This window comes from Pan paniscus, chromosome 1 (genome assembly GCF_029289425.2).
Source record: "Pan paniscus chromosome 1, NHGRI_mPanPan1-v2.0_pri, whole genome shotgun sequence".
Taxonomy (NCBI): Eukaryota; Metazoa; Chordata; class Mammalia; order Primates; family Hominidae; genus Pan; species Pan paniscus.
The window spans coordinates 67,258,430-67,283,032 of record NC_073249.2 but is presented as its reverse complement, the minus strand read 5'-3'; the positions used below and the strand labels follow the sequence as shown (position 1 = coordinate 67,283,032).

The following is a 24,603-nucleotide window of genomic DNA, read 5'->3' as shown; positions in this document are numbered from 1 at the left end:
TTGAAATTGGTTCTTATTTCTACTGGAGGTCGTGTTAACCATCAAAAACAAAATAAGCGTAGTTATCATAATAGGCAGTTGAGCCTGTGTGGATATCTGAATGATCTAACCCACAGATTCTTTGTAGTGGTTATAGATCATGGGGTCCTTAAAAAATGTGTGTTCATTCAATAAGATTCTACTGGAAAGCATAAGCTCTGTGATGGCAAGGATTTTAGACTGTTTATTCAGTGATGCATCACAAACACCTAGAACAGTTTGTGTCACATAGACCTGCCCAATAAATATTTGTTGAGTGAATGAACAGGAGCCTAAAATGAGCCATCATGGTAGAGAATCAGGCCCCTCATCCAATTTTCAGCCCTGAGTCAGACCTAGAAGCTCTGAAATTTAAAAAAAAAAAAAAAAAGCATTTTACCAGTTAGGAAGAATCTTGCAATATTTTGCAAGTATTTACCGTGAATATTCTTCTTAATCTTTGCCAAAGAGACCTGCTGTCATTTCCAGGGTAACTGTGCACTTGGGAAAAGGAGATGCCCAGAGTTTTGCAAACCAGATTAGATCTAGTAAATGTCAGATCTGAGATGTGAATGCAGCTCTATTTCATTTAGAAACCAATTTTTTGTTTGTTTGTTTGTTTTTGAGACAGAGTCTCGTTCTGTTGCCCGGGCTGGGGTGCAATGGCACGATCTCAGCTCACTGCAAAATCTGCCTCCCAGATTCAAGCAATTCTTGTGCCTCAGACTTCTGAGTAGCTGGGATTACAGGTGCGCAACACCACATCTGGCTAATTTTTTTGTATTTTTAGTAGAGAAGGGGTTTCCCCATGTTGGCCAGTCTGGTCTTGAACTCTTGTCCTCAAGTGATCCACCCACCTTGGCCTCCCAAAGTGCTGGGATTACAGACGTGAGCCACTGCATCTGGCCCCAGTATTTTCTATATTTGCCTGATGATAATAATTATCTAGGGGCACTTGGAAAATATACAGACTCCTGAGCCCCACCCCTTCTAAATCAGAATTGCCAGGGGACGGTCCCGGCAATTTAGGTTTTTAACAACAACCCTGTCAATAAGGTAATTCTTATTACCACACATTTGGGAGACATCTGGTGCCCTTTTCTTTTGGGAACTAGAAGGTCATGAAAGGGCCAGGGATCTAACCATTATGCATTTCAAGATTTAGCCAGTGATACTGGCTTTTCATCTTTACCGTTTTTAGAGTGACCCCATTTGGTTGTTAATGGCTCCAATAGTCAGCCTTTTTGAGCTGTGGGAAAGACGGTGGGGCGGCAATTAGGACTCAAGGGTAGGTGCACACAGCTTGATTGAAAACAGTCTGAAAGCATTCCATCTTAAGGAATGTGAGCATATATTACTACTGTATATGCCATTATTTTAGGAGGAGACCATGACTCTATTTATTTTGCAAAAGAGGTGATAATTCAAGGAATAATACGATATTGTAGAATCATGCAGTGCTTCACACTGAACTCTCTTAAGATGTGTGCATGTTAAACTGACTAATTAATAAGGTGAATAAGGTAATTGATAACAGATTGAAGAAGTATGGTAAGCTACAATCTCATCTTGCAATACATAGAACATCAAGATGTAAAGCAAGAATCTCTTCTCACTAAAATCACTTTAAAATGCAGTATTTGGTCTTTATATATTCTAAAGAAAGTACAGCACTTTTTCAAATGTAAGTGATATTGTATTGACGATTCATTATTAACAATAATCCTTCCAGTTTTCAGTTTTCCCTCCACCCCCCATAGGAAAGCCTTTTGGACATTATATAAGCTTCCCTACAATCCCAAGACTTAAAAGCCCTCTCTGGGTGTGACACTGAAGAATTCTATTCTCAGTAATTCTTGGCTAAATTTTGAAGGATTATAGGACTTTTAGTCTCTCATCTTAATATTTACTTCCTATTAGGGAAGAACAGGAGAAATGAAGAGTTGTTTAATGAGAAAACCAAGTGCCTGAAGAGTCTTCAGAGAAAGGGAGTTCAAACCTCTTGGAAGCTGATGTTTTAATTTTAATTTTTTAAAGATGAGGTTTCACTCTGTTGCCCAAGCTGAAGTTCAGTGGTGTGATCACAGCTCACAGCAGCCTTGAACTCCTGGGCTGAAGCAATGGAGGTTGATGTTTTAAATGGGCAGAATATCCAGGAGATACTGCTTATTAAAATTACATCAAATGTAACCATTTACAAGACCCTTAGGAGCTGAGTTTAGCAATGCAAAAGTCACCCTAGCATGGGAGAGGTTGGAGCAGACAAGAGATCTTGGGCACAATTATAAAGAACTTGTCAAATAAAATAGTATGAACTAAAGGCTTAAGTATAGGAGGAGTCTTGTATGTCCAAGGGGATTCAGCAGATTAGGTAAGATAAAGACTTATCTTCAGATTAAGGCCTACACCAGAGGTAAGTAGATCACTGCCAGATAGAATCTGGAACCCCTTAGAGAAGGTGTCATTACGTGTTCACAATGGATAAAGTTCTGTTGACTCGGGGGTAATTCTGCCCCTAACAAATTACTGTGTCAGGAAGAGCATGGCAACATGAGCAGTGCTGGTGAGTCTCTGCGAGGGATGTCTCCAAGGCCTTGAGTCTCTCAAATAAGGCAAACCATTCATCTTCCCAATTGTTAATAGATCTGAGCCATTCAGGGGCACCATGGGTGACTTTTGTGTTATTCATGACTTTGTTTTCCTTCTCTTTCTCCTTCTTCCCCTTCCTCCTACCTTCTGCCACCAGATCTTTGAGGATAGTACAGGGCCTTATTCATAAGACAACTAAGGCAAGAGGGAGGAAGTAAAATGTGGATTGGGCCACCTCTCCTCCAGAGAGAAGACTGGTATGGGGTTTGAGATTATGCAGTGATTTCATTTGTTGCCAAGTCAATATTATTATGGCGTGGAATGGGTGCTAAAAGCCTTCTCAAATTATTAGGAAGTTTGAAGGCAGAACAGGTAAGAAGGAAAAACAAGAATGGAGAAATGAGAGGATGAGGAAGGGAAGGATGTACAGAGCCTTGTCTCTATATCTCCTTAAGACTGTTTTGGCAATGGCAAGCCCTAGCATAGTCAAGCCCCTTGCCACCAGCGGTGTGTGTAGCTATGAAAAACAATCACTAGGGAATTTCTGCCAAACCCCACTTTTCTGTATTCAGATGGGCTCAGTAATATACTCATTCAACAAATCCATGTTAGACTCTATGAATGATAAACAAACAAAAGTCCAAAAGATTGAAAATCATCGGCTGGGAGCGTTGGCTCACCCTTGTAATCCCAGTACTTTGGGAGGCTGAGGCAGGTGGATTACCTGAGGTCAGGAGTTCAAGACCAGCCTGGCCAACATGGTAAAACCCCATCTCTACTGAAAATACAGAAATTAGCCAGGTGTGGTGGCATGCACTGTAATCCCAGCTACTTGAGAGGTTGAGACACAAGAATCACTTGAATCTGGGAGGCAGAGGTTGCAGTGAGTTGAGATCATGCCACTGCATTCCAGCCTGGGTGACGGAGTGAGACTTTGGCAAAAAAAAAAAAAAAGATTGAAGATTATCTTTTGAAAGAACAATTTATTCCACATTTACAGAACTTAGACATTGTGCAAACACTTTTAGAGCCTAGAGGAAGAAAGGTGAAAAAACAAAGTCCCTCCTCTCACATGCTCAGTCTGATGAGGAAGACAGATATATCAATGGATAAAAACAGTAAGACTTGTTAATTGTAATAATGGAGGATATACGTGATGGTATAGGGAGATAGTGATGAATTCTACCATTGCAGTAGATTCTACCTTTCTTGGTTCACCAAGATTATATGTAAACCAGTTCTTAATGGATGACTATTAATTTGTGAGCTGACTGTACTTAAGAAAACATTTGAAGCAATGGGAATATGGGAACAAAGACATGGAGGTTTCAAGTGAGAGTACCTAGCACATGCAGGAAACAGCAATGCCTTGGCTTAGCTTGCAAACAGGAGGCAGAGTGCGCAGAGAGGCAGGAAATGAGGCTGGGAGGAAACTCAAAAGCCAGATGGGGTAAAGCCTCAGATACTACACTAGAGAGTTTGGACTTTACCTTCTAGGACATCGAGGAGATTTTGAAAGACTTTAACAATAATAATATCAACAGATTATGGTGGCAGTACGTGGAGGGTGGTTGGAAGGGCAAGAGGTGGGAGCTAGGGAGACCATTTAAGAAGCTGATGCAGAAGTCTAGGTGAGAGAGCATAGAGGCCTGTAATGGAAGAGTAACTTTATGGATGGAAAGGAGAAGACAGATTCCAGAGATAGGTACAAAGAGAAACCATATAGCATGGTCCCCCATTGCATGTAGGGGCATGGAGGGGAGAGAGAGAGAACAAGAGAGTAAGAGCAAGAGTGAGAGAGATTGAGAGTGAGAGTGAGAGTGAGAGACAGGGACAGAGACAGAGAGAAGAGCCTCAGTTTTCAGGATTAGATAATTTATTGAATGATAATTCCAGTAACTGGGACTGGGAATGTAGGAAAAGGAGCAGGTTGGGAGGCCTGGACACATTGAACATGTTGAGATGAAAGTGTCTGATGGATATGCATGTAGAGCTGGTCCATAGCTCATGTATATTTAAAACCAGAGTGAAGGAGAGAAGCCTGGACTGAAAACACAGATTTTGGAATCACCCATATGGAATAGATTAAATAAATCAAGGACTGCTTATAAAAAGAAGAGCAGAGGGCTTGGGAGGGGTACACATAAAACACACATAGCACTTGACAGCAAGAAAAAAGATGTATGTGAACAGAGGGCAAGTGCTGATACCAGCTCTGTCACTCACAATAGTGTTTATCTGGGTTTCCTTTTTTTTTTTTTTGAGACAGTCTCACTCTGTCACTCAGGCTGGAGTGCAGTGGTGCGATCTTGGCTCACTGCAACCTCCACCTCCTGGCTTCAAGCGATTCTCCTGCCTCAGCCTCCCAAGTAGTTGGGATTACAGGCTCCCGCCACTATGCCTGGCTAAATTTTGTATTTTTAGTAGAGACAGGGTTTCATCATGTTGGTCAGCCTGGTCTTGAGCTCCTGGCCTCAAGCAATCCACCAGCCTCAGCCTCCCAAAGTGTTGGGATTATAGGCATGAGCCACCATGCCTGGCCAGGAGTTTCTAATTCTATTTCTAATATATGAAGCCAACAACCACCAGTGTCATCAGGAAAAATGATTGTTTAGTTTTCTTATATCATAACTACATGTTTGTGACTGTGCATGGCACTTACTGTCCTCATCAGATGCTTAGGTTGAGAGATGAGCTTAGGGCATAGTATTCGGACCCATTTTTCAGTCTTTCATTATGAACTTTGGGTATGACTGAGTGATGGTGGGCCATTGATAAAACAATTAGTTTATTATTCACTAGCTGAATATTGTGCTCTAAGGAGCATAGACAGTAAATTAGAGGAAACTTATTTACTAGAGGAGTTAGTTGCTTCATTCACCTGGGGTCTCCGTGTTTGGCTTTATGACATTATCTTCTTGAATTAACTTGGGCAGCACGATGATCACACCTGAGAGAAGTAATAAGTATGTTGCATGATCAAATTAATATTCAAGAAAGCTCTTGTCAGGCAGTAATGTTAAACCAAACCTACCAAGTTGAAATTTGACTGGAATAAATGTACATTCCTGCCCTTGGTTTCTGAAATGTGACCTCATAAGTAAAAGCATAATGGAGTTAATAGTGTAATATGAGAGCCCCCAAAGCTAACCCCACTTCAGGCCCCATTACACTAGCATCAGATGCAACCCAGGCAAGGGTTCTCTTATGTTCTGCTCTGGGAAGCATTTGAAGTATTTCAGTTGTGAGTACCACTCCAGCCAATGAGAGAACCAGATGGAGAGAAGGCCATGTGAGGAATGGGTTGAAGAATTGCCTGGTGACTAGCCAGCGGGGTTGGAGGTAAGCAGACGTCTGTGATGTCTTTATAAATACTGGAAGCACTGTCCCTTTTAAGGGGACTTAAGTGAATTCTGTCAAGCTTCAGAGGGCGTGATTTTTACATACATAAGATAAAGGAAGACAGTCACAGTAGGAAAAAAGAAATCTACCACTTCGCCTTCTTCATAAACGGAATGGGCATACCTGAGTCAGTGAGCTCCCCACAGCTGGGAGTGTTTAAGCAGAATGATATTGAAAAAGAGAGTCCTGGAGAAGGACATGCAAATTGAATTGCGTGACCCTAGAGGCTGTCATCATGCTGAGATTTGGCAACGTGAAATGATCCATTCGATTGCTTCATTTTCTGAACCTGAATGCAATTCTGGTTCATGTTTTGGTTTTTTATTTCTCTCTCTCCATATAGAGATAATTGGTTCTACAAATCTTATAATTCTGCTAGAGGATGAAGTCTTTGCCGATTTTTTCAACACATTTCTTTCCCTCCCGGTAAGCATTCTCAGATTTAAATACAAATATTTCATTAGCAGCTGAATAGTGAATCTCACAGAGCTGAGTGACTATTTTTGTTTGTTGTTATTTGGGGTTTTACTAAATGTCTTCTTAAATAAAAAACTCTTTTAATTTGAGCAAATAAACATGAACCAGAACCACCTGTAAAATCTCCAAAAGCTTCCCATTGTTGATGTCATCAGATCCTAAATCCCCAGCCTCCTTACTTGCCTTTACCTGTCCAAAGTTACTTCTCATCATACCCTCTGCTGATTCCAAGTGCTCTGTTGACAGAGGTCTACCCTCACTGGGTACCCCTGGCATTCCCCCACCTCTGAACCTCTCCTTGGGCTGTGTCTGTTTTCTGCCAGGAATACCTTTCCTATAGTTCCGCCTACAAAAATCTTAAATACTCTTCAAATCTCTGCTTAAATTCCATTCTCCTTAAGGAATTCCTAGGTCCTCAGCATTGGAACCTCCTGATGGGAACTTCTCTGCTTCTGAGCCCCTTGGCACTTTGCAACTCTCTTGAGTTGTATGTGTGTGTGTGTGTGCGTGGCCCCCACTAGATTATGAGACAGTGAATTTCTGCAGGACAAGGACTGAGGATTATTTATTCTGCTCTACTCCCTTTACCAGGTGTTTAGTGCATAGAAATTGTTGTTGACTGGAACAAACCTATCTATTTCCTTAATCTATGCAACTAAAACAAACCTCAAACATCAAAGTGTTCTTAAACTCAAACCTGGACTTATCCTGAATCTTTTTTGGTTTAAATCCTTGGTGACATTTTAACACTGGTGCCTTATGAATTGTGACTCATCTTGATGCACCCTTTCCCATAAGATGGTATATACTAAAAGGCGAAATTTCACTCAAGTGGGAGAAGCACCCTCTCTATCCCACACATAGTTATTGGGTGGTTACTTTGTGCCAGCCCCTGGGCTGGGCTTAGTATTGGGGATGCACATATTAATGACACCATCCCTGCATTCCTGTCCTCATGGAATTCCCAGTCTAGTGTGAGAGATATTTATTGAAGGTCTGGGTGACATGACAGAAGTTTTTAGGAGGCAGTGGGAGTACAGTACTCATGAGACAGAGAGATCATCCCTACCTGGAAAAGTCAGGAAAAGCTGACACAAGACAAATATTAAAAGACAAGGAGGTACTTGACAGGTAACTGGAAGCAGAAGGTGAGGAGGAAAGGGTGCATAAAGAAATAGGAGGAGGCGGGGCACGGTGGCTCATGCCTGTAACCCCAGCAATTTGGGAGGCCAAGGTGGGGGGATCACCTGAATTTGGGAGTTTGAGACCAGCCTGGCCAACATGGTGAAATCCTGTCTCTACTAAAAATACAAAAATTAGCTGGGCGTGGTGGCGGGAGCCTGTAGTGCCAGCTACTCAGGAGGCTGAGGCACGAGAATCACTTGAGCCCAGGAGGCGGAGGTTGCAGTGAGCCGAGATTGCACCACTGCACTCCAGCCTAAGTGACAGAGCGAGACTCCACCTCAAAAAGAAAAAAAAAAAAAAAGAATAAAAATAGGAGGAAAAGACTAGGGAGTGAGTAGCAAGAAAAACAAAAGCATTATAGACAGAACAGAGAAAGTAAAGGCACCAAAGAACACAATCCTTTGACACTTTGGGGCAAATTGTAAGTAACTCAGGAAGGCTGAAGAACAGTTGTAAGGGTGAGATGCTACAAGAGATAAGCTGCACAGGCAGGCTGCGCCAAGCCCTGGAGATCAGGCAAACTATGCCTAGGAGTTTGGACATTACCCTAAGGTGTTAGAGAGCCATCGAAGGATTTGAAGTAAAGGAGTAACATGTTCAGACTTTCATCTGAGAAAACTACTCTGCAGAGGTCTGGCCAATGGGTGGGCAGGAGACCTTAATGGAGGAAGGGAAAGTGGTTAGGAGGTTGTTTCAATCATCTAGGTGGGAAGTAATGAGGGTCTGAAGGGAAAGGGGAGAGGAGGATGGGATAAGTAGAGGAGATTGTTAACAAAACAAAATATAGGACCATGTCACTGTTTAAATGTTGGGCAAGGTGGTAACAGGAAGAAAGGAAGCAAGGGTAACAGGCTTGGGTGCTTGGATGGATGGTGGTATCAGGCAACAGGATTAAAATGAGGATAAGGAAAAGGCCTCTCGGGGAGTGGGTCTTTTATGTGTTTCTCACTCTTACTATTGTCTCTGCCACTGTCTTAATGAAGGTTTCAGAAGTAATCTTTTTTTTTTTTTTGAGACAGATTTTGCTCTTGTTGCCTAGGCTGGAGTGCAGTGGCACAATCTCATCTCACTGCAACCTCCACCTTCTGGGTTCAAGTGATTCTCCCGCCTCAGCCTCCCAAGTAGCTGGGACTACAGGCGTGCACCACCACGCCCAGCTAATCTTTTGTATTTTTAGTAGAGACGGAGTTTCTCCATGTTGGTCAGGCTGATCTCAAACTCCAGACCTCAGATGATCCGCCTGCCTCGGCCTCCCAAAGTGTTGGGATTACAGGCGTAAGCCTCCACGCCTGGCCGAGAAGTAATCTTAAGACCCGTTAATCAGTTAATTCACCAACACAATTAAAACAATTCACAATAATGTTCTAGAAACAGAGAGTGATTGGGGAGGGGAGTTCCAGCCAAGAGTATAAGAAAGTCCTGGCCACTTAGGCAGCTGTGGCCTATAAAGAGAGACAGCAGTAGTAGTTCATGTTGAATACTCCTTAAGTTTACAAATTTCTACCACTTAATTCCCATAGTCACCGTGTGAAGTAGGAAGTATTTTCCCTTTTTACCAATGGATCTCAGAAGTTCAGTGATTTGCTGTAATCCCAGCACTTTGGGAGGGCGAGGCAGGCAGATCACTTGAGGTCAAGAGTTCAAGACCATCCTGGCGAACATGATGAAACCCCATCTCTACTGAAACTATAAAAATTAGCTAGGTATGGTGGCGCATGCCTGTAATCCCGGCTACTAGGGAGGCTGAGGTAGGAGAATCACTTGAACACAGGAGGCGGAGGTTGCAGTGAGCCGAGATCGTTCCACTGCACTCCAGCCCAGGTGACAGAGCCAGACTCCATCTCAAAAACAAACAAACAAACAAAAAAGTTAAATGATATGCCTAAGATCACACAGTGAATCTAGGGCGGTTCTAGGAGCTGACCAGGTCTGCTGGCTCCAGGCCTGATGTGTTTTCCACATTAGCCTGTGCCCTCTATGGTATAAATGTCGGGTAGTGAAACTGCTTCCAAACCCCACTCCCACATAATCTCACAACTTCACAGTCCTACTGCCACTCCTTAAAGGTAGCTTAACACCCCACTCAGTGTGTGTTGTGTTACACACTGAGTCCAGAGCAGAGAGAGATCCCTAAGGACTGAGTCTCCTTTACAGACTTACAATTGTAACATGCAGACAGCAACATCACCTTCCTTCAGCACCTCACAGCCAGTGACAAGGGACAAATGGGATTGAGGGAAGAGGGCCATAGACTAACAAAAGTGTGAGGCTGTTCATCTAGGGCAGATGGTCAGACTGACATGATGTGCTAAGAGTTCAGCCAGTAATTGGAGCTTCAGCCCGTCTAGTTTTCTGCAAATACTTCTGGGACACTTTGAAGACATTTTGTTGCCCATGATGAGACTGCTTAAGTTTACATACCTGTAAACATAGAAGTCCTTTCCCATCCATTTCAAAGGTGGTTGCCTAGGTGACAGTCTCTTTTCCATGACAAAAGGGGATGGTATCCTAGAATTACATTATCAATTTTGGACACTCTCAATGCCTCCCTGTGTAATTTGTATCCCCAGTCTCCACATCTTTAGTCCTGTCTGTCTTCTCCAGTTTAGGTAAACCCAAAGCTATTTTTCACTGGGAAAACATTTTAGACATTTGCTAAGTCCAGGGAGAAAAGTGAATACTGAGTACACAAAGTAAATACGTTCTAATATCATGGGCCTTGGCCTTTGCACACAAGCAAATAGCTCTCAGGTCGGCTCAGGCTCCACAGGAAAGATAGCTCCCAGGTTGGGGCATGGTGGAGCCAAAAGATGAGTGAATCTTGCAATTCAGTCTGTTTAGAGCTTGTTTGCATGTGTGCAGGGCAAGTTGATGGAGTAGAATAAATTTAAGAATTAGTGTCCCTTGAAATAAAAGAGCCATGGAACCTCCCTTCCTCTGTGGCTGTAGAGGGACTGTGTCATATACATGAAGAGAAGCTCTACTCCCTTGACTGTTTCCTAGCTTTGTTTTGCAGGTTTTTGGTCAGACACCACTTTATACTGTTGAAAATTCACAGTGGAGCTTGTGGCCAGAAATACCTTGTAACTTGGTGAGTAAAATTCTTCAGAGGTAGAGAGTTTAGGGTGGAGAATGAGGGAACTATAATTGTTTTTTGTTGTTAATTTGTTTTTGTTTTTGTTTTGGAGATGGGGTCTCATTCTGTCACCCAGGCTGCAGTGCAGTGGTGCGATCTTAGCTCACTGCAACCTTTGCCTCCCTGGTTCAAGCAATCCTCCCACCTAAGCCTCCCAAATAGCTGGGACCACACAGGCACATGCCACTATGCCTGGCTAATTTTTTGTATTTTTGGTAGAGACGGAGTTTCACCATGTTGCCCAGGCTGGTCTTGAGCTACTGAGCTCTAGCAATTCACCCGCCTCGGCCTCCCAAATTGCTGGGATTACAGGCCTGAGCCACCGTGCCTGGCCTGAGGGAACTACTTGAAATGTGAATTGGGAGAGGGAGAAAAAGAGGAGGTCCAGAGGGTAACTATAGGAGAAACTGTAAAGCAGGTGAGTAGAACAGACAGCATCAATCCAGGTCTACATTTCTCCTTTTTACATTTTTTACCTCTTATCCAAGCAATTGCTGGTGAATTATTTCCATTATATTCTAGTCCATAGTTAGCAAATGGGATTCTCACATCTACCGTGATAGGTTAGACACTTGGGAAACTGTCCTGAGAAGAACTTTAAGGGCACTTCTAAGCAAGAAAGAGTCTGGGAATTGACTGGCAATGTCTGCAATGGGTGTCGGATGGGAAGTGGCAGCCCATGGGCCACATAATTATTGTCAGTATGCATTATCAGATATACATCAAGATAAGATGCTTCTCTGCAATTTCTAGTGACTACTCCACTATTCTCCAGAGGCATGTTTTTCTCCCAATTTTTTTCTTTATGCCCTTTTTCTTTTTTCTTATTTTTCCCCTTGTCCCCACTCCTGTTTTCCTTTTCCACTATGTAGACCTTAGACTTACCAATGGCTTCCACATCCCCTACAAGGGGGCATGTAGAATCAGACAGACCACTCTAAACCCTGATAACAACAAGGTTTCGCTTTCCCTGAGTTCTGGAGAGTTGAGAAGAGACATTCTATTCTGAAGCTTATGTTTGATTTCCCAAGGATAACCCTGAAAGCTGAAAAAAATTACCTCCTTTCTCTGTGGCTTGATCCTTCAGAATATATCCTGTATTCTAAATGATGCTATGTGTGAATTTTGTTTTTGTACATATAGTGCAATTGATAGGGGTTAGGAGCTTGTTAGAAATTATGAGTGTGTTTACAAAGAAGCAAGTTGAATAGAGTTATGATCTGACACCACAGACCCAAATCTTTTCTGCTTTTCTTCTGTCAAGCAAGACTTAGATTTTTTCTTTAACAACTTCACTCAGGGATAAGAAAGAATTTTTTCATGAAAGATCAAGCTTTTTATTTTCTACTGATCCATTTACTTCTTTGCAAGTCTCTGCTCCTCTTTGATACTTCTTTTTCTTAAGTCCAGGTTCCAGGTTTATAGAAATTATTTTTAATCAACACACCTATCCTTCTGGCCAGACACTGCAAGTGTGAGATGATTAGTTGCCACTTACTAAGTTGTATTTTTTTAGCAGTTCAGTTTCATTTAGCATTTTTGTTTCTATTTTGCTTTGACTCTAGATTGCCAAATACAAAGGGTTATTGACCTGGTTGGAAAAATACCGATTACCTTTCTTCTGTAAAACAAACTTGTGTTTCCATTACATTCTCTGTCAGGAGTTCATCAGTTTCATTAAGTCCCCAGAAGGAGGTAAGCATTGGTGTGCGTGTGTGTGTGTGTGTGTGTGTGTGTAGAAATATAGGAAGTCACACTTCATAATGATCTTATGCCTGTCAGTACTATAGTAAGGTACAAATACTGGCTGAATTTATAGATATGTGCATAGCCCAGCCCATGTTTTGGCAATAGGTAAACTCTTAGCATGAAATATTGGTATCAAGAGAAATATGCAGGAATCTGATGGACTGGGCTGTTTATCTCACTGTAGCCAGAAATGAGAAAATTAATGGTGGCCGCAGAACATAGTAAAATTGCCTAATTTAGAACAAACAGATTTCACCACCTTCATTACTACCAACTGGTTTAAGCCTCCAGAATTTCTTACCTAATTAATGAAATCATCTCTTAATTTGTCTCCTTGCTTTTTCTCTTGCTCTCTTGCTCATAGAAGCCAGAGTGAGCCTCTTAAAAAGTAATTGGTGGTGGTGCTGGAGGGACTCCCAGGAAGATGATGAAATAGGAAGCACTAGGAATCTGTTTCCTCATCTAGACAACAATTGTACTGGCAGAATCTGTATGATGTAAATATTTTGAAACTCTAGAGTCTATTGAAACTTGCAACTTTTGGGGGGAAACTTTAGCCAGTAAATTGTAGTTGATCTCATTCAATTTCAGCTCTTTGCACAATGGCAGCTACTTACCCTCAACCCCAGCCCCATGGCACACAGTTGTGCACATGTTCCTGGGGCAGCTTACAGGAGCCAGGGTGGGCAAAAAGAATCCTGTCTTCCAAATATTAAGGATCTGTGCTCCAATTGCTACTTCTGATCACAGAAGTACAGGCAAAGACGTGGGCACTCGTTATACTTTCCCTTTGTTGTAAGCCCCTCTCCCTCTAGCTGAAGTGATATTTAGGGGATTTACAGAGCTGACATCTTCCCCCTTCTTCATTTTTCTCTTTTTTTTTTTTCCTTTTGGGAGGCAGATCTTAAGGATTAGGGCATTCAAAAACAACTGCATATATGGAGAAAATTAGAAAGTAACTGCCTATGCTTAAAGAAAGTTGCAGGCTCAGAAAAGATATAGGGAGACAAATTTATGCCTCAGGCCAATTCTTGGCACAGAGATATCCTACAGTAATAATAATAATAATAGCAACTAACAAAATTAACCACAAAAAACCCCCCAGCACACTCTGTGAAAAGGAGGGAATCTGATTTCCAGAGTTAACACATCATTAGGTTCAAATATTCAGTTTTTAACAAAAAAAAAATCAGAAGGCACACAAAGAGGAAAGTATGGTCAATTTAAAGAAAATAAAGATAAACCTAAAGAAGCTGTCCTTGAGAGAGCTCTGATGGCAGATCTACTAGATAAAGACTTTAAAACAACTGCCTTAAATATGGTCAAAGAACTAAAGGAAGATGTAGAGAAAGTCAAGAAAGTGATAAATGAACAAAATGGAAATATTAATACAGAGAAAAACCTTAAAAAAACAAAAGTAATTCTGTAGCTGAAAAGCACAACTAAAATGAAAATTCTACTAGAAAGATTTAAAGGCAGATTAGAGCAGGCAAAAGAAAGAATCAGTAAACCTGAAGATAGGACAGTAGAAACTATTAAATCTGAGGGACAGAAAGAAAAAAGTTTAAAGAAAACTGAACAGAGACCCTTGATGGGACTTGTGGGGCACCATCAGGCAGGCCAACACACACACACATTATGGAAGTCTAGAAAAAGAGTAGAGAAAGAAAGGTGCAAAGAGAATATTTGAATATATAATGGCTAAAAACCTCTCAAACTTGATGGAAGACATGAATATAGACCTCAAAGAGCCCAATGAACTCCAAGTAAGATGAACTCAAAGAGATCCACACCAAGACATATTATATTCTTGAATGCCAAAGACAGAGAGAGAATGTTGAAAACAGTAAGAAAGAGAAATTATTCATCACTTTACAAAGGATATTCATAAGATTATAAGCAGATTTCTCATCAGAAACTGTGGAGTCCAGCAGGCAGTAGGTTGATATATTCAAAGTTCTAAAAGAAAAAAAAAATAACCAAGAATCCTATATTCAACAAAACTGTCCTTCTAAAGCAAGGATGAAATTAAGATATTCCCAGATAAACAAAAGCTGAGGGAGCTTTCCCGCAAGAAATGCTCAAGAGAGTCCTGCAGGGTGAAATGAAAGAACACTAGACAGTAACTTGAAGCCATATGTAGTAAAGATCTCAATAAAAATAAATATAATACTAACATCATAAAATCATAATAAAATAATATTTAAAAGCTATCATCATTGTAATGATTTATAACTGCCCTTTTTTGTTTTTTCAAGATTTAAGAGATTAATATATGTTTTAAAAGAATAACTACTCGTCTAAAAGATAGTATTATTGTAACTTTGGTTGGTAACTCCACATTAAATTTTGTTTTCCACATAATTTAAGATATTAATGCACATTAATTAATTATCAGTTTATATTTTGGGGAACACAATGTAATTTTGTGACATCAACAACCAAAAGAGGTGGAGTTAGAGCTGTCAAAGAAGCAAAGTTTTTGTCTGTGACTGAAATTAAGCTGATATAAATCAACTTAGAGTGTTATAAACTTACAATATTAAATGTAATCTTCATGATAACTGCAAGGAAAATAGCTACAGAATTTACACAAAAGGAAATGACAAAGGAATTTAAATGTTTCACCAAAAAATCAATTAAACACAAAAGAAGACAATAATCCTGGTAACGCAGAACAAAAGAGCTATAAGGTGTATAGAAAGCAAATAACAGAATGACATGTTTCTTCTTAATAGTAAATTACTTTAGGCTGGGCGTGGTGGCTCATGCCTGTAATCCCAGCACTTTGGAAGGCTGAGGCGGGCAGATCATGAGGTCAGGAGATCGAGACCATCGTGGCTAACACGGTGAAACCCTGTCTCTATTAAAAATACAAAAAAATTAGCCAGGAATGGTGACAGGCGCCTGTAGTCCCACCTACTTGGGAAGTTGAGGCAGGAGAATGGCATGAACCTGGGAGGCGGAGCTTGCAGTGAGTGGAGATCACGCCACTGCACTCCAACCTGGGCGACAGAGCAAGACTCCATCTCAAAAAAAAAAAAAAAAAAAAAGGAAATTAACTTTAACTGTAAATGGATTAAACTTTCCAATAAAAAGACAGAGATTGGCAGAATAAATTTTAAAGCAAGATCCAATTACATGCTGTCTGTAAGAGACTCACTTTAGAGTCAAAGACATAGATTGAAAATGAATGGATGGAAAAAATATTCCATGTAAATAGTAACCAAAAGAAAGCAGGGGTGCCTATAATGATATCAGACAAAATAGACTTTATTTAATTAATTTATTTTTATCCTGCACTGTCTTCCCTCCCCTTCCAAAATAGCCTTTAAGTTTTAAAAAAAGTTTACAAGAGACAAAGAAGGGCATTACTTGTTAATGCAAGTTTCAACATATCAAGATGTAACAACTATAAACATCTACACACCTAATGACAGACCCTCAAAATATATGAAGCAAAAATGGACAGAACTGAAAGAGAAAATAGACAATCCTAAAATAATCATTGGAGACTTCAATACCCACTCTTAATAATGAATAGAATAGTAAGACAGAAGATAGGTTAGGAAATAGAGACTTCAACAATACATTAAACTAGCTAGATCTAAAAGACATATACAGGACACTCTACTCAACAACAAAAGCATACACATTCTTCTCAAGTGCACATGGAACATTTTCCGGGATAGATTATATATTAGGCCAGAAATTCTCAACAGATTTTAAAAGACAACATACAAAGTATCTTCTCTGACCACAAAAGGATGAAATTAGAAATAAATAACAGAAGTTAAAGTAGAAAATTCACAAAATTGTGGAAATTAACACAGTATTAAACAATGGATCAAAGAAAAAATTACAAGGGAAATTAGAAAATACTTAGAGATAAATGGAAATGAAAACAACAAAACTTATGGGATAAAATAAAAGCAGTGCTAATGGGAAAATTTATAGCTATGTTTACATTTTAAAAAGAAAAATCTCAAATAACACAACTTTACAACTTAAGGCTCTAGAAAAAGAACAGCAAATTAAACCCAGAGCTAGCAGAAGAAAAGAAATAATAAAGATTACAGCAAATAACAATGAAATAGAGAAAATCAGTGGGATCAAAAATTAGTCCTTTGAAAAAGTCAGCAAAATAAACCTTTAGTTAAGTGGATTAAGAAAAACAGAAGACTGGCCAGGGGTGGTGGCTCACGCCTGTAATCCCAGCACTTTGGGATGCCTTAGGGGGTGGATCACCTCAGGTCAGGAGCTCGAGACCAGCCTGGCCAACATGGTGAAAACCTGTCTCTACTAAAAATACAAAAATTATCTAGGCATGTTGGCGGGATCCTGTAATCCCAGCTACTTGGGAGGCTGAGGCAGGAGAATCACTTGAACCCAGGAGGCAGAGGTTGCAGTGAGCCATGATCATGCCATTGCACTCTAGCCTAGGTGACAGAGCAAGACTCTGCTCAGAAGAAAAAAAAAAAAAGAAAAGAGAAAGAGAAGACTTAATAATTACTAAAAAAGACTATAAATCACTAAATTCAAAATGAGTCTTGGCATGATGGTTCATGCCTGTGATCCCAGAACTCTACAGAGCCAGGATGAGAGGATTGCTTGAGGCCACAAGTTCAAGACCAGCCTGGGCAACATAATGAGACCCAGTATTCACAAAAAATAAAAATAAAAAATCCAGACAGGTGTCATGCACCTATAGTACTAGCTGAGGAACGAGGATTGCTTGAGCCCAGGAATTTGAGGCTGTAATGAGGCATTTGATATGCCACTGCACTCCAGCCTAGGTAACAGAGCAAGACCCTATCTTATAATAATAATAATAAAGTGAAAGTGGGGACATTACTATCAATTCTACAGAAATAAAAAGGATTATAGAAGAGTGCTCTGAACAATTGTACACCAACAAATTTGGTAGCCTAGATGAGATAGAAGGATTCCTAGAAACACAAAATCTACTAATGCTAAATCAAAATATATAGAAAATCTGAGTAGAATGGAATACTATGCAGCCATAAAAAAGGATGAGTTCATGTCTTTGTAGGGACATGGATGAAGCTGGAAACCATCATTCTCAGCAAACTACCGCAAGGACAAAAAACCAAACACCGCATGTTCTCACTCATAGGTGGGAATTGAACAATGAGAACACTTGGACACAGGAAGGGGAACATCACACACCGGGGCCTATCATGGGGTGGGGGGAGGGGCAGAGATAGCATTAGGAGATATACCTAATGTAAATGATGAGTTAATGGGTGCAGCACACCAACATGGCACATGTATACATGTGTAACAAATCTGCACATTGTGCACATGTACCCTAGAACTTAAAATATAATAATAATAATAAAAATCTGAGTAGACCTATAACTAGCAAAGAGATTAAAACAGTAATCTACAATCTCCTGACAAAGAAAAGTCCTGGACCTGATGGTTTTACTGTTGACTTATACCCCAAACATTTAAAGAAGAATTAATACTAATTCTTCTTAAACTGTTCCAAAAGATTGAAGAGGCAGGATCACTTTCTCACTCCTTCTTTGAGGCCAGCATTACCCTGATACTAAAGCCAAACAAGGCACTATAAGAAAAGAAAAGTATAGGCCAATATTCCTGATGAACATTGATGCAAAAGTCTGCAATGAAATACTAGCAAACCACATTCAACAGTATATTAAAAGGATTAAACACCATGACCAAAAGGGATATTTTTCCTGGAATGCAAGGATGCCTCAATATACGAAAATAAATGAATGTAATATACCACATTAACAGAATGAAAGAAGAAAACTACATAATCATCTCAATAGATGCAGAAAAAACATTTGACAAAATACAACACCCTTTCATGAAAAAATGTCCAACGAACTAGGATTAAGAAGAAACTATCTAAACATAATAAAAGCTACATATGAAAAATCCACAGTGAACATCATACTCAATGACAAAAAACTGAAAGCTTTTCCTCTAAGATCAGGAATAGGAAATGCCTGATTTCACTAATTCTATTTCACACCATACTGGAAACTCTCACCAGAGCAATTCGGCCAAAAGAAGAAGGAAAAATAAGAGACATCTTAATTGGAAAGAAAGAGGTCAAATGATCTTCATTTGCAGATAATGTAGTATTTTGTAGAAAAATCCAAAGATTCCACACATAAAAAAACTGTTAGAACTAAGAAATGAATCCAGCAAAGTAGCTGGATACAAAGTCAAAAACAAAACAAAACAAAAAATCAGTTGCACTTCCATACGCTTACAATGAACAATCTGAAAGGAAAATTATGTGAACAATTTCATTAACCAATAGCATTAAAAAGAATAAAATACTTAGGAATTCACTTAAGGAGGTGAAAGACTTGCACAATAAAAACTACAAAACATTGCTGAAAGAAATTAAAGAAGACATAAACAAATGCCTCTGATGTTTATTTATGGATTGGAAAACTTAATGTTGTTAACATACCAATACAACCCAAAACAATCTACAGATTCACGCAATCTCCATCAAAATCTCAATGACATCTTTTGCAGAAATAGAAACGTCAAACCTAAAATTTCCAAGGAACTCCAAACAGCCATAACAATTTTGAAAAAATTTCAAAAAAGCTGCAGGACTCACCTTCTGATTTCAAAACTTACTACAAGTTTACAGCAATCAAAACAGTGTGGTGCAAGCATTCTTATACACCAATAACAGACAAACAGAGAGCCAAATCATGAGTTAACTCCCATTCACAATTGCTTCAAAGAGAATAAAATACCTAGGAATCCAACTTACAATGGATGTGAAGGACTTCTTCAAGGAGAACTACAAACCACTGCTCAATGAAATAAAAGAGGACACAAACAAATGGAAGAACATTCCATGCTCATGGATAGGAAGAATCAATATCATGAAAATGGCCATACTGCCCAAGGTAATTTATAGATTCAATGCCATCCCCATCAAGCTACCAATGACTTTCTTCACAGAATTGGAAAAAAACTACTTTAAAGTTCATATGGAACCAAAAAGAGCCCGCATCGCCAAGTCAATCTTAAGCCAAAAGAACAAAGCTGGAGGCATCAAGTTATCTGACTTCAAATTATACCACAAGGCTACAGTAATCAAAACAGCATGGTACTGGTACCAAAACAGAGATATAGACCAATCGAACAGAACAGAGCCCTCAGAAATAATGCCACATATCTACAACTATCTGATCTTTGACAAACGTGACAAAAACAAGAAATGGGGAAGGGATTCCCTATATAATAAATGGTGCTGGGAAAACTGGCTAGCCATATGTAGAAAGCTGAACCTGGATCCCTTTCTTACACCTTATACAAAAATTAATTCAAGATGGATTAAAGACTTAAATGTTAGACCTAAAACCATAAAAATCCTAGAAGAAAACCTAGGCAATACCATTCAGAACATAGGCATGGGCAAGGACTTCATGTCTAAAACACCAAAAGCAATGGCAATAAAAGCCAAAATTGACAAATGGGATCTAATTAAACTAAAGAGCTTCTGCACAGCAAAAGAAACTACCATCACAGTGAACAGGCAACCTACAGAATGGGAGAAAATTTTTGCAATCTACTCATCTGACAAAGGGCTAATATCCAGAATCTACAATGAACTCAAAAAATTTACAAGACAAAAACAAACAGCCCCATCAACAAGTGGGCAAAGGACATGAACAGACACTTCTCAAAAGAAGACATTTATGCAGCCAAAAGACATGAAAAAATGCTCATCATCACTGACCATCAGAGAAATGCAAATCAAAACCACAATGAGATACCATCTTACACTAGTTAGAATGGCGATCATTAAAAAGTCAGGAAACAACAGGTGCTGGAGAGGTTGTGGAGAAATAGGAACACTTTTACACTGTTGGTGGGACTGTAAACTAGTTCAACCATTGTGGAAGTCAGTGTGGCGATTCCTCAGGGATCTAGAACTAGAAATACCATTTGACCCAGCCATCCCATTACTGGGTACATACCCAAAGGATTATAAACCATTCTACTATAAAGACACATGCACACGTATGTTTATTGTGGCACTATTCACAATAGCAAAGACTTGGAACCAACCCAAATGTCCAACAATGATAGACTGGATTAAGAAAATGTGGCACACATACACCATGGAATACTATGCAGCCATAAAAAATGATGAGTTCATGTCCTTTGTAGGGACACGGATGAAGCTGGAAACCATCATTCTCAGCAAACTATCGCAAGGACGAAAAACCAAACACTGCATGTTCTCACTCATAGGTGGGAACTGAACAATGAGAACACATGGACACAGGAAGGGGAACATCACACACCGGGGCCTGTTGTGGGGTGGGGGGGGGGAGGGATAGCATTAGGAGATATACCTAATGTTAAATGATGAGTTAATGGGTGCAGCACACCAATATGGCACATGTATACTATGTAACAAACCTGCACGTTGTGCACATGTACCCTAAAACTTAAAGTATAATAAAAAAATAAAATAAAATAAAAATAAATAAATAAAAAACAGTGTGGTGGCATAAATGCAGACATATGGAAAGACAGAGTAGAATAAAAGGCCCAGAAATAAACCCTCACATATATGGTAAAATGATTTTTGACAAGGGTGCCAAGACCATTCAATGGGGAAAGGACCATCTTTTCAACAAACGGTCTGGGTAAACTGGATGTCCACATGCGAAATAATGAAATTGGACCCTTACATAACACCCTATATGAAAATTAACTCAAAATGGATTGAAGACCTAAATTTAAGGCATAAAACTATAAAACCCATGAAAAAATATACGGAGGACAAAATCTTCACAACATTGGATTTGGCAGTGATGTCTTGGATATGACAGGAAAGGAAGAAGCAACAACAAAGAATTGGGCTTCATAAAAAATCAAAAAACTTGTGCATCAAAAGATACTATCAAAAGTAAAAAGGCAGCCTAAAGAATGGAAGAAAATACTTCAAAATCATATATCTGAGAAAGGATTGATATCCAGAATATATGGAGAACACCTAAAACTCAACAGCAACAAAGAGCAACATGATTCAAAAATAGGGAAAAGACTTAATTAAACAAAACATTCCTCCAAAGAAGATATACAGATAGCCAATAGCACATGAAAAGATGTTCTACGGGACTAATCATTAGGGAAACACAAATCAAAACTATAATGAGATACCATCGCATACCCATTGTGTACCAAAAAAATAAGATAACAAGCATTGGTGAGGATGTGGAGAAATTGGAACTCTTTTGCATTTGTTGGCGGGACTGTAAAATGGTACAAACTGTGGAAAATAGCATGGAGGTTTCTCAAAAATTAAAAATAGAATTACTATATGGTCCAGCAATTTAACTTCTGAGTATATACTCAAAAGAATTGAAAGCAGGGTCTGGAGAGATATTTGTACATCCATGTCCATAGGAGCATTATTCGCAATAGTTAAGTGTGGAAACAGTCCAAGAAACCATCAATGGATGAATGGATAAGCAAAATGTGAGGTTTTAAATATATATATGCGCAATGGAATATTATTCAGCCATAAAAAGGAAATTATGACAGACTACAACATGAATAAATCCTGAAGACATGCTAATTGAAGTAAGCCAGTCACAGAAAGACAAATACTGTATGATTTCACTTATATGAGGTACTTAGGAGAGTCAAAGTCATAGAGAAAGAAGTAGAATGGTGGTTGTCAGGAGCTGGGAGAAGGGGGGAAATAGGCAGTGACTGTTTAATGAGTAAAGAGTTTCAGTTTTGCAAGATGAAAAGAATTTTGGAGGTGGATGGTCACGATGGTTGTACAAAATTATTAATACATTTAACGCCACTAAACCGTACATTTAAAAATAGTTAAGATGGTAAACGTTATGTTACATGTACTCTCCCACAATAAAAATATTGGGAAAAAATGTATTTCAGATCATATTACTCCTTTTCTCACTGTCCGCACTGCTTCTCAACACCCCCAATACTACCAATGACTCCTGTGTCAGTGAGAAATTCAACACCCCTACAGTGACCTTCAAGATCCTAGAGAACTGGCCCCATTTCCTCTCTTACCTCATCTCTTCCTACTTCCCTCCCCTCACTCATTCCATTCCAGTCACATTGGCCTCCTTGCAGTTCCTCAAACATGCCGGACACATTTCCACTTAAAGGCTTTGCACTGGCTTTTTCCTCTACCCGGAATGCTCTTTCCGTAGATACTCACATGGCTCCCTCTCTCACCTCCTCAACTCTTTGTACAAATCTTGTCTCCTCATTGAACCACTACCAATTTCTTTTATCCCGTTCCACATTTTTTCTATTCTGATTATAACCTTCAACCTCACTAGATAATGTACTTTTTTATTATGCTTATTGTGTGCCTGTCTCCTTCACAAGAATATAGACTCCTTGGAGGCAGGGATTTTTTGTTCTGTTTGCTGATGTATTTCAAGCACCTATATTGGTACCTGATACTTGGTAGGCATTTAATAAACATGTACTGAAAGAATGAATGAATAAAATTTTCATCTAAAGTTGAATTAGTAACTTTTGGCTCACTAGGGAAAGGAAACTAAATATGTTTCACCCCAGGCAAATTTAAGATTCAGGAGTATTCACAGAGTAAAATGTTGTAAGAAATCACCTGCTATATTCAACTAACCCCCTTCAATATATATGTAGGTAAAGATGGATTAAAATGCACACTAAGGGCAAAGTCCCTGTCAGGTTGAGACTGTAGAAGGGAAGGGGCTTTGGTTGGAGGGTGTTTACGTGAATTGTGTGCATGCTTGTGGGTCCCTCCCATGAACCTTAACACATGTCACCAGATGGTGCCTAGCTTCAAAAGCACCACATAATCTGGATCCTGCTCATCTAACTGGTCACAATTTGTCCTCACCACACTAAACAAATGGGGGTCTGGCAGTGTGCAAGGCTGGGAGAGGGGTCAAAGGAAGAGTTCATTCTCCCTCTCTTATGGTGGAATTTTCCTGGCAGCCAAGATGATGAGATGGAAAAAGGCAGACCAGTGGCTACTCCAGAAATGCATTGGCGGGGTCAGAGGGATGTGGCGCTTCTATTCCTACCTCACAGGCAGTGCAGGTGGGTTCTTGGGGTTGTTCCTGGGGCTTTTGCAAGTTCCTAATGGTTTTCAGATTGCCCTAAGCCCCAGTTAACAGTTATGTGTGTCTGTGTTGAATATAAAAATGTTTAATAATGCAGTTTGGATAAAAATCTTTGAAAACTGAGGTCCATAGTGTAGGTTAAGGGAAAAGAAGTCAGAGTCCCTTTTACTCGTTTATTCATTCATTCATTTAACAGTGTCATTAAGCACTGCTATGTGGCAGCCACTGGGCTGGTAGGTTGGGTTACAAAGGTGAACAAGAGCCATAAGTCCCTGCTTCACAAAGCTGACATTTTCATGGGGAGATGGACAAGGAACACGTAAACAAATCCCTGTAGTGGGAGTGATGGGAAGACTGGCTTCTGTTCTATTGGGTCCAGTAGTTACTGGGTTCTGGGAGGCTGGTAGCTGGCCCTGGCTGACACTCCAGCTCAACAACATTAAGTTTCATCCAGGCCTTAGCCCTAATTTTAAGGGTGAAATCCTGGATCTCCAAGGAGCAGGTAGGGAAGAACTAGATGGACTACATCTTTCACTTTGCCACTCAGAGTTCAGGCCTGGCCAAGTTTTAACAAAAGGGAATGTAGTCTTTGGCATCTTTTGGCTCCGGTGTCCTTCTGCAGGCCATTCTCAGTCCATGATCTAGGAAATGTGGTTTTTTCCCCCAATCTTCATTTTTTTTGGACAAAATTTAATTACTTCATAATCCACCCCCAGAGTCTTGCAGTTTTCCCTCCAGTGATGGTTTTTCTAACACCAGCAACAAAAAGTCAAAGGATTCCCATGCATTAAGCCTCTTCTCCCCATGCCTCTAATTCTCCCCCACAGTAGAACTTTTCTAGAGATGATACCTTGAACCAATCACCAGGAATGATGATTGATGCAGTGGAACAGGCTGGTGGGG

The 24,603-nt window shown here is 39.8% G+C and overlaps 1 protein-coding gene across 10 annotated transcripts in view; it reads left to right on the top strand.

Moving 5' to 3' along the window:
- The first annotated feature begins 2,515 nt into the window (after positions 1-2,515).
- The window catches only part of RGSL1 (regulator of G protein signaling like 1), a 111,857-nt gene continuing 89,769 nt past the window's right edge, over positions 2,516-24,603 (top strand). For 4 of the 10 annotated variants that reach the window (XM_055110828.2, XM_055110811.2, XM_055110814.2 and 1 more), the window contains exons 1-4: positions 2,530-2,581; positions 6,353-6,435; positions 10,688-10,762; positions 12,373-12,502. In XM_055110828.2, coding sequence (XP_054966803.2) covers positions 2,569-2,581; positions 6,353-6,435; positions 10,688-10,762; positions 12,373-12,502 — 301 coding nt within the window. In that variant the 5' untranslated portion in view covers positions 2,530-2,568. Of the gene's footprint in view, positions 2,582-6,352; positions 6,436-10,687; positions 10,763-12,372; positions 12,503-23,572; positions 23,678-24,603 lie in introns of all 10 variants that reach the window. The other 6 variants (XM_055110809.2, XM_055110801.2, XM_055110803.2 and 3 more) reach the window with 5 other exon arrangements.